The following is an 11,638-nucleotide window of genomic DNA, read 5'->3' as shown; positions in this document are numbered from 1 at the left end:
GAACAAACTTAATTCAAACAATAAAAATATTAATTCAAATTGGTATATTATAAAAGTGACAATTTTAATAGGAAAATATGTATAGTAAAATATCACAGTCGTATAGAAAAATGTATCTTCAAAAAATAGAAATGAATCTTTAATTTGTGAGTTATTTTCACATAATGATTATTAGCTAAAATATAATCAAATAAAATAACATTTAATTATACTATATTTGAATGCTAAAAATATATTCAAATATTTATACACAATGAACATCAATCTACAATAAAACACAAGCATTCAAGAGATATGCTAAAAAAACTCTTATAATTTTATATGATACTTATAACCATAATCTCAAAAAAAATATGATGCACAAATGAGTACTTATATTTATAATTTTATATAGAGAATATAGATGTGAGATATTATCCAATACAATTTGAACTTTATTTATTGGGTTATTTTAGAATCAAATACTTTCTATAATCATACTTTCAACAAATCAACGTTTATACAAATGCATATATAAATGTTAATATTGTACATATACTCTAAAACACTAATGTTAATATTGCAAGTAAATGAAAACATCAATCTAAAATAATAAAAAGAATCCCAACTAAAAACAAAGATTAACATGGCAATAATAATCATCAGGTTTAGGGTTTAATCAAAACTTAGGTACAATAACAAAATATTAATCCTTATTAAACCATAGAGAATCAATAAATTTATCTTTACTTATAAAAAAAGAAGCATTCAAAATTATTTTAGGATGAATTTTTGAAGTTAGAAAATATATGTTGTCTAGAACTGGGTTACCATGACTAAATTGGGTACAACTTAAACAATTATTTGATCTCAATCCAGAGAATTAGCAGTAACACAATTAAATACAGATATGAACTTCTAAAGATAGAAAACACAAGCAATACGAAACACATTTATCACAATTAAATAGATTGTAACTTATTAATTATTAGCACTTTGATGTTAAACTATGCATAAGAAACAATCATTTAGACAAACTATATATTGTCGAAAAGTAGTCACACTCAAACAATTTACAAAAGGAAGATTTTATACACATTTGAAGTTGAAAATTTAACACAATTTAATTTTTACGAACTCACGAGTAAGACTTTTCTAACATTTTGCCATCGAGTCGCTTATTTTACTTTTTGTCATATTAACATTTTGTATACCTCTCTCACAATTATGTACCGGTAAGGAATCAACGTTATAAAAATTATCAAATATTGATTGTGTTATACATATTTTCAAATAAGAAAAATATAGATAAAAACAATATAATGCTAAAAATAAAATATAAATAGAAAATAACTCAATATATTAATTCTCTTTTATGTAGTTTAGTTTACGATTTAGTTTTTATGCATTATCAATATAAAGTTTCCACCTCTAATATCTAATTGTACAAGATTCTATATATGACTTTTAAAATAATTATTATGAAAGCAAAAAAAAATATTATGGTTCAATACATGATTTATTGACGTTATAAAATATATGTACATTATTTGTTCATTATACATCAACAAATAAGCCACCCGTGCAAAACTTCCATATTGACAAAAGTGAATATAACATTGATATATTGTTAATATAAAGATTTATATACGATTATTATATCATTTATCTTGATTATTCTTTTTAAAGAATTAAATATGAATAGTTATATAATAATAATTTATAAAACTCCTACAAATTCATACATTTTTCTCCTATTTTTTCTACTCCCGCGTTTTAATTTCATAATTCATAATTTCTATTTCACCTTCCAAGTTCCAACGCCAAAATCAGTGGAAGTAACCACCGTCGAAGCACGGCGCTGGAAACAAGATGCACAGAGCTTCAGATGAAAGGCCGCAGAGGATCAAATACGGATCCACATCCATGGATCCACTAGGATTACTTGAAATTATGGACATTTACTTTCCTCATCAATTGTTCACAATCGAAGAAACTTGGCTCAATCTCTCTTCTGCTCTATTTTCATTCTTTTCTTCTCCGAACGGCGAAAACCTCATTTCTCAGGTATCGCAAGTTCGGAATCTTCATTCTCCATTGATTTCATTTCTTCTACTTTATAGTTACTGTTTTTTTTTCCTTCACATTATTCAGTATTTGTTGAATTCATTCTGAGGCAATTAAGAATTTAAAATAATGATAATAGTAATAAAGTAATAGGCAACGATTAGGTTTCTCATTTGTCTTAATGATATTGTATTTGTTTAGTTGTCAATAATAAGCAGCTAGGGCGTGTTTGCGTGAATAGTTTAATTAACTGCTTGTAACATGAGAGCTTAATATAAGCTCTTATTGACTTAAAAGTTTCTCAGGTGAGTTTTTTTTTTGAAATAAGCTAAAAAGAGTTTATAAAGTTGTAAGCTATTTTCACTAAAAAATCCAAAACGTGCTTAAGCACTTATATGATAAGATAAGCCAAAATAAACTCTCTACATGTTCTTTCTAATGTCCCGAAGTGTAATGGAGTGCATTTCTTAAGCAGGGGGGTAAAACAATTGGTATTGTTTTGGCTGGGCTTGATCTTTTGGAGGCTCATAAGCACCTAGACTTAAAGCTTTTTAAGTACCGTTATGTTATATACAATGATATTTGAATGTTTCAAAGTTATTTGAACTTTGCTGCAGGTAAAAAGTGATTATGGAAACTTTGTCTTGTCACTTGACTTTCAGCAGCTCAAAAGAATATGTCATATTGAGGAACTTTATGAAATGTTAGAGGCGAAACCTAAAATTGCACTCTTATGCATGAGTGTTGCAGTTCACAAGGTATGCTTGAAGTCATCTCTGTTGTTGTCGAAGAAAGTGATTATCTCAACAGTTTTATATTATCTAAACTGGAAACAGGTTTTGCTTTCTAAAATGGAGAATGACAAGCTGGAGCTTGGTGCGAAAGTAGATATCCGTATTCATAACTGTCCCGAAACCATGATTGCTCTGAAGAACTTAAAAGCAGCTTACATCGGTACACCATTAAATCCTTCTTTTTTCTGTTAAGTTTTTGCTTGCCAAAGTTGAAGTTTTACTATTGTATAGAAAAAAGACAGACAATATAGCATCCTCTTGTGACTTGACAGACAAGCTTGTTTCGGTGCGTGGTACTGCTGTAAAAGTCAGCACTGTCAGGCCCCTTGTGGTAGCAATGAGTTTTGAATGTATTAAGTGTAAACAACCAATTATGCGAATATTTCCTGATGGAAAATTTTCACCGCCATCAACTTGCAATTTGAATGGTTGCAAGAGCAGAATCTTTAATCCATTACGACCTACTGCTCAAATAATTGATTTTCAAAAAATAAGGTGAGCTTATTGCTTGACTCATAACCTCTATTTTCTGCTTATATTTTGATCCTGCTGCACTATACTCATCTGTGGAGCTGAAGTCTTTCAAAACCCATTCTTAATGCATGTCTGCACTAGAGTTCAAGAATTATTAAAACCTGAAGATCATGAAGAAGGACGGATGCCTCGAACAGTGGAATGTGAGCTTACTCAAGATCTTGTTGATGCATGCATACCTGGAGATGTGGTGACTGTCACTGGAATTATACGAGGAATTAACACTTACATGGATATTGGTGGAGGTATGATGGACACTGCATGTTTTTATAATCTGCTATAAACTGTGACATGTATTCACACTTGCAGTTGCATAGATGCTGGAGTGAAAGCAATCGAACTTTTTGACTAAATACTGTAAAATATTCCTTTAATACCTGTCTAACATTGTTTTAGTCTCCTGTATTTCTTCATGTTGACTTTCACTAGTATATATTGGATTTGGTGCATTCAAAATCAGTTATGTCACCGTTATGATTGGCCAATAAATGACCCAGAAAATTAAGTGACAATATTAAATAATAATAATGTTGTTGCTTAATGATCAAGAGGCCACGAGTTCAAATACTGGAAACAATTTGTCCGTTAGCAGGGTGAGGCTTCCCAGTAGGTGGATGCCTCGTGCAGTGTGCCACCCTTTTTAATACATTGCTTTTACCAAAGATGAAGATAAAGATATGATACATAAAAAAACAGTGTCTTAGCATCATGCCTATATTTTCCGTAAAATGTGGCTGCTTTCCTGTTCTAAAAAACTTATGCACTAGAGGTATGCAGCTTAAAAAACTTAGTTTCTAAGTTAGAGCTATTAGCAGATCTTATAAAAAGGCATGTTTCATGGCAACCATAATTTAGATGACTGCTAAATAAGGTAGATGGGGACTCAGCTCAACATATTTGTCCCACAACCTATTTCAGTTCTTGTTATTTTGTCCATGTAAGAGTTACCCATTTTTACAGTATAAGAATATGGATCTTCTACTCTAAACGCATTGCTTCACATTCATAGAAACATGATCTGCTTTAAAGTCATGGTCACTTTTCTGTGTCACCCAACAATTTGCTTCTAGTTTTTGTAGTTCATTAACATTCTAAAGTGGCCATTAAGATTAAATATCTCCATTACTTAACGTAAGATGCAAATTTGTTCTCTTTTGAGCTATTTCTCATATCTGATGCAGTTTGTGGGTATTTATGCAGGGAGATCAAAGAACAGAAACCAAGGATTTTACTATTTGTATCTCGAAGCTGTGTCCGTGAAAAATTCGAAGTCGCAGTCCACATCTGAGGACTTGCAAGACTCAAATCCCACAGCTAGACCGACTGAGCTGTTTGATTTGTTTACATTTTCTTCAAAGGATCTAGAATTCGTGGTGAAGTTTGCAGAAGAGCATGGTTCAGATTTATTTCGGCAAATCCTTCAATCTATATGCCCATCCATCTATGGACATGAGCTTGTCAAAGGTAAAAGTGCATCACATAATGAAATGTGCCTCTAAGTTGTTCATGGTCATTGACTTCTTCGATGAGGGGGCTAGCCTTGGTGCAACGTTAACTTTGATGCCTTACGACTTGGTGCTGTTGGCCGTGGTTTCTAATTGCGAAAACAGCATCTTCACTCAAGAATAAGATTGCATACACCTGTCTTTCCAAAACCAAAAAATGCCAGAAATCTCATGCTTTAAGCCACCCTTGTAAAGAATTGTCTAATGACATTATGACATGTTTCCATAACCTTTATGCAATTGTTAGTATAACACTGCTAATGTTTCCCATTCAAAATGTCATTAATCTTGCTAGCCCAACGTGTTTTTGTTCACTTTCATCTTATGAATATCTTGATTGGCATGTGAACTGTTAGTAAATGTTTGGGAAGCAGAGAATGTAGCTTGTGCCATTTCTGATACTCCTATGGCATTACTACTCAGGGAATGTTTCAAATTTGGCAATTGAGTGGTGGACTAATATTAGTTTGCTATTCTTTTGATAGCTGGGATAACTCTGTCATTATTTGGCGGTGTGCGAAAACATTCCATGGATCAGAATAAGGTTCCTGTGAGGGGAGACATTCATGTCATAATTGTTGGTATGCTTAATGCCTTTTCCTTACTTTCAGAAACATTTTTCTCCTGGACGAATTTTTTTATTTATGTCAATTGTTTTCTTCAGTTTGAAGTAAGCATATTGAGGCACGATAAAAAGTTGTGGAGATGAGATGACCAACTTGCAATATTACAATTTTACTTTTCTAGGTGATCCTGGTTTGGGTAAGAGCCAGTTGCTACAAGCAGCAGCAGCTGTTTCTCCGCGCGGTATCTATGTCTGTGGTAATGCCACAACCAAAGCTGGCCTCACTGTAGCTGTTGTGAAGGATCCCATGACAAGTGACTATGCTTTTGAGGCTGGTATATGCTTTTAATTTCTCTTTATGGTTGAACTCTACCAAACTGTGATCCTCTGGCTCCATGTGTACACTGTATTTCCAGAATTAGAGGGTTCCTTGTGATTGTTCACAATTGATAAGACAGTTTGTGAAATATTAATTTGAAATTGTGTTTTTCTAAGTCACCTTTTAGTGTTCGGTTTGTCATATTATTCTTGTTTGTTCCACATTTTTAAATCTTTGTTGCTGTATGGTAAATCAGTAAATGTGAAAATTTAAGTGTAGCAAGCTTAATAAGCCAGGGACCTAGCAGTATGAGCTGCTCCTTTGATGGTAGGCTAAATGATGACATTGTTTTATGGTGCTTGTCTCTACATCATTATTCACCAATCTCTCTAGAATTCGATTAATTTATCTTAGCTAGCGTCTAACTTAATCACTTTACAATAAGCTTGAGAAGGAGGAAAATAGTTTTATCGCTTATGATATATGGATAAAGATATATTGGCCTTACCGGATTTGCTATGATCTTTCAAAAATAAAAGTTGTTCTTAGTTTCTGAGAATCATTGCTGGAATTCCTGACAGGTGCTATGGTTCTGGCTGACAGTGGATTGTGCTGTATTGACGAGTTTGATAAAATGTCATCAGAACATCAGGTTTGTCCTCTGGTTGATGGTGGTCAATTTCCAGTAACTTGAATCTAAATTCTTAACTGATACCTTATTGTGATTTTGTGATGATACAGGCTTTGCTGGAGGCAATGGAGCAACAGTGCGTGTCTATTGCAAAGGCAGGATTAGTAGCAAGTTTATCGTCCCGGACTTCTGTTTTGGCAGCTGCAAATCCTGTTGGTGGTCATTATAAGTAATATTTTCATTTTCCTTCTCATTCCCACAAAATCACTTAGTAGACTCTTATTTTGATATTCAGTCTCAGAATTATCATGATAACAGTAATATATAAGCAGTATCAATTCAGACAAAGTTCACTAATATTCCTCCATTTCTGTTTTTCCTCCTTAAGAGATATATGACTTTGAGGTTCTAAATCGATACATATTTGTATTCTAATATTGTCTTTAATGTCACAAAGCGAAAGCCTTGTGGTCATGCAAATTGTTTCTTCTGAAAAGTTCTGCAAGTTATTTAAGTACATATATATTGAAATCTATAACCCAAATTGCAGCCGGGCAAAAACTGTAAATGAAAATTTGAAAATGAGTGCTGCTCTCCTGTCCCGTTTTGATTTAATTTTCATACTGTTGGACAAACCTGATGAACTTCTGGACAAGCGACTCTCGGAGCACATTATGTCAGTAAGTTATGTTGTCTACTCACTTCTGGCAGTGCTTGCTTGTACATAAACTACATGTTCATATTTCATTCATGCTTGATGGGAATAACATTTTTAGTGACAGGGTTGACTTAGTTTCTTTAACTTAACAACATATCTGCTTATTTCAAGGAAATAAATTGATGTTATCAACTTTCATTTATACATAATCGCTTTAGGTTTCCATCCTATTTTGTCTTTGATTTCTGCATACAGAATATACTCTTGGCGAGAACTTCCTATGTATTACTGTACTAGAGACATGGCATGATTTTACACAGAACAGCAGAGAAATGCGGGAAGTGTGATGAGAATATTGAAAGGGAAACATGATTAGCGTCATGGCTTAAATGAAATGATCACAAATTTTCTGCACGTTAGATTTTGGTACTCTTGCTGTAGGACATTATCTCTTCTCTCAGCGGACATAGGCTAAATGTTTTCATTTTCATTTCTACTAAACATTGTCATTGGTTAATTCTTTTTCGTTTGATCCCATGTTTCATTTATTATCACATGTATCTTGCAGCTTCATGCTGGCTATGGACAACATTCACCAGCATTGAAAAAACAACGTGGAAGTATATCTCTCCACTTCCTGTTGGGTGATTTTTCAGGTTTGCTAGAGCATCTTAGTTTTTTGTAAATCCAGACTCACTTATGGAGAATATTTATTTTATCAGATCCACCTTCAGATTCAAGAACTACTTTATCACAGAATACTGAGGGTGTAGATTTGCATGTTAGATCTGGTTCTTTAGTTTCGAGATTAAGACTTGACCCTCGAAGGGATAGAGATTTTGTTCCATTACCCGGTCAACTTCTTCGCAAATACATTGCTTATGCAAGGAGTTATGTCTTTCCTAGGTGATTTGAGTTCATATCTACCTTCTAATTCTGGTCCAAATATTCCCTTGGGCAGCTTCGAAGATCTTATTTTCTCTCTCTCTTTTGTTTCTCTTCTCAGGATGTCCAAGCCAGCAGCAGAAATCCTACAGAAGTTTTACCTTAAACTGAGAGATCATAATACTTCGGCAGATGGTACTCCAATAACAGCAAGGCAATTGGAAAGTCTCGTAAGGCTGGCTGAAGCTCGAGCAAGGCTGGATTTGAGAGTAGATATAACGGCCCAGGATGCAATGGTTAGTTTTACATATTTATATGACCTGAATGATATTAGGGCAATGGTGAAGGAACCCAAGAAGATAAGCTTTTATTAGGAAATAGTAATAGCCAAGGGTGGCCTAGTGCAAGAGGATTCCATCTGGTGGGGTCTCAAGAAGTTGAACATAGTGTAGCAATATAACAACCAAGACTTAATCCCACTAGGTGGATTCAGCTACATGGACTGAATGATGCATAATGTTCTATCATAAATCATGTTAATTGTCTTTCAATAGAAGCTCATATTTTCTGAGTTCCTTAACTGGCAAAACCATAATGCTAATAGTATTAGTCCACTCTTAGTCCCTCTAATTTAATGAAGTAAAATGCAAGTTTAGGACTATTACTTAGCATAGCTTGAGTTATTAGAGTTGCCACGTTATTTCACATGAAGACTAATATTATATGCAATTCTTGGAGGAGCTAAAAAAACTGCCTTTCAAATATAGATAGAAAACCCTTTTAATCAACAATTCTTCCAAAAGAGAAGAAAGGGAAACAGTTTTAGTACGTCAACAATATTTCCTTCCTCTACTTATATGTTATGCTTATGCAACAATAGTTTTATAGAATTTCCTATATCAAATGCAGAGAAATCTGACGACTGAATGTTTCCGTCCATGTTAAATTTCAAAATGACCAGATTTTTGTCCTTAGTCCTTGAATCATTTTTGTACGGACATTGGTTATGCAGGATGTTGTCGAAATCATGAAGGAATCTCTGTATGACAAATATGTTGATGAGCATGGTGTTGTGGATTTCGGTCGAAGTGGGGGGATGAGTCAACAGAAAGAGGCAAAACGCTTCTTAAACGCCCTCAATAAACAATCGGAACTTGAACAAAAAGATTGCTTTTTAGTATCTGTATGTGCTCTTGTTTTTTTTTCTTTCTTTCCAGCACTCCACCTCATGGTTTCAGTCCTTAGTAAATTTCATATTACTTTTCAGGAAATATACAGTTTGGCAGATAGGATTGGGTTGAAAGTTTCTGATATTGACACTTTCATAGATAATTTAAACAGCGCTGGTTATCTACTCAAAAAAGGTTCAAAGACATATCAGGTATGATGCCATTTTTACTATAGTCTTCTGTGATTGGGTTACACTACAATCTCAATGGGAACTAGATACTCTGATCTCCATCTTATACTTTGGTCTTTGTTATTAATATTTCTCGGGTTGCGTGGTCTATCCCAACAAGTGTCGCTCATATGAATCGAACATTGAATTTTTTGTTTATTTGGAGATCCAGTTGACCTTACACCACTAGACCTTTTGGTAGACTTTGGTGTGTGTGGTTTCACTGGTTTGTCTATTTATTGTAGTGTGACTTGCACGTAGAATCTTCACCAACAAGCAAAAATAATTGTCTTGACAAATGCATCCATCCTTTTGATTGGTGCAGGTATTATCTTCTTCTTATTCACGAAGCCAATCATTCAGGTCAAGGAGCTAATGCATAATTCTCTAATGAATGGCTTCATCTTATTATCTATGATGGTCATGAGCATACCATGTCCTGCACCACGAACGAGGTAAATAATCTCTGATGCTGTAAATAGTAAAATAGGTTCTATCCTATAGCTTGTATGGACGGACGGTGTATCCCAAATTAGGAAGGGCATAGGTCCAAACCCTTCTCAATACTATGTATTACTGAGCTGTTATTGGGATTTTATTGTAGTCAATGGAAGTTGGGACATCGATGATACCTAGATGCCACAAAACTCATTTTGTATGCAGCTTATGCTTTAAATTCTAATGTACATGATTGTTATTGGATACATTTGGAGAAATTGGTTCAACATGGTAAGTAGGCTGACTTCAATATAAGCTGTATCTTCTAATTGTATATTTCCACTTGTGTCAATTTTTTGTTTTTCCGAAAACTGTTATCAATTTAATTTTTTCGAAATAAATATAGAAAATTAGTATTATGACTAGATGAATCTTAACAAGTGTAATAAGTATTGGTAAGGTAGTTAAAAACGATAAATTTAATACTTTTATATGTAACAAACTTGTGTGTTTGTTTTGGTCATTTTCTGTTTTTATTTTTAATGAAAATATGTTTGCATTGCTGATTTTATTTCCTATTTTTGAAAATATAAGTTTCATTTCTAGAAATTTTGAAATTGAAAAAAATGTCATTTATAATATTTTCAATACTGAAGAAATAACATTTTATTGAAAATTTTAAAACTTTTTTGCTCCAATCAGTTTAATATCTTTTGATGTTTTAGTTTTTCCATTTTATTCCAATTTTTAGATATTTTTGAAATCCAATGAGCATTTATATTTTAGTTTCCAATTATACCTTTATTTATTACTCATCTTTTCATCCTATTTTTTATTTCTTTTATAGTCTAGTTTTCAATGTGCATTAAATTTGATTATTTAATTAAATTGTATTGAATTTTTATATCATTTAATTTCTTAAATTATGTGTATAACCTTAGATATCAAAATATGTGGAATGAGGGGGAGTAAAATTTTCAATTACTCTATCAACTAATCAACAAAATCTCAAAATCAATTGATGAGTATGTCCATCATCATCACACACATTCATAATACAATTTATTTTTTATATCTTAACATAATATTTTTTTTTACCTCTAATAATTCACCATGAGTATGAATATTTGATTTTGGGATGAAAATTGACGTCTCTTAACATTATTATAACCTTAATTAAATAATAAACATTTATATTTTAATATTTTATTTTAACTTTAATTTTTTTTGGAGAATAACCTCACGTTTTTTATAACTAATAACCAACTCTAACAATTAAATTAATATATTGATAGCATAAAATTTGTTAAAATCAATGACTTGACTAATTTAATGATTAATATTAAGAATTAAATTAATCACAAGGGTGTCATGGTGAGAAGGTCAGAGTGAATGATTTTGAAAATGAAAACTATAATATCAAACATGTTTTAAAGAAATAAAAACATAAAAATAAAAATTGTTTTTTAAAAATGAAAATGGAAAACATTTCTTAAAACCAAACACACAGTTAGTTTTCCAATATAAATTTTCCTTTATTATTTTTCTTAACAAATGCTTATAATTGTATTTAATGAGTTATAAATTTTGATGCTGAAATTTTATTAATGAATAATTTCTAACTATTTAAGTAAATAGGAATCATTTTCCAAGTTGATACTTATCCTTACCTTTATAAATCTCGCCACCTAACTACTTTTAAATTTATTTTATAGCTTCAAGCATTTAACTTAAATCTCCTATGGACTAAATCTAGTTTTTAGTTTTAAATTTTAAGTTACAACAACCTTTATATTTCTATCTTTTTCGTATTACCTTACCATTGAGACTTTATTTTACTTTTATCTCTTAATACTTTTCACAT

General features: G+C 32.1%; 1 protein-coding gene across 1 annotated transcript; it reads left to right on the top strand.

Annotated features, from left to right (window-relative positions):
* Positions 1,782–10,086, top strand: LOC109333648 (probable DNA helicase MCM8). The gene is made up of 17 exons (XM_019569179.1): positions 1,782–2,046; positions 2,664–2,804; positions 2,883–3,000; positions 3,113–3,335; positions 3,456–3,619; positions 4,575–4,838; positions 5,365–5,460; positions 5,627–5,779; positions 6,345–6,415; positions 6,505–6,623; positions 6,945–7,074; positions 7,621–7,672; positions 7,775–7,958; positions 8,059–8,233; positions 8,950–9,120; positions 9,205–9,318; positions 9,662–10,086. Exons 1-17 carry the CDS (start codon positions 1,852–1,854, stop codon positions 9,710–9,712), a joined length of 2,421 nt encoding a protein of 806 aa, XP_019424724.1. The 5' UTR covers positions 1,782–1,851; the 3' UTR covers positions 9,713–10,086.

The sequence above is a fragment of the Lupinus angustifolius genome, chromosome LG19 (genome assembly GCF_001865875.1).
Source record: "Lupinus angustifolius cultivar Tanjil chromosome LG19, LupAngTanjil_v1.0, whole genome shotgun sequence".
Taxonomy (NCBI): domain Eukaryota; kingdom Viridiplantae; phylum Streptophyta; class Magnoliopsida; order Fabales; family Fabaceae; genus Lupinus; species Lupinus angustifolius.
The sequence above is the reverse complement of the archived record's forward strand: the minus strand, read 5'-3'. Positions and strand labels throughout refer to the sequence as shown.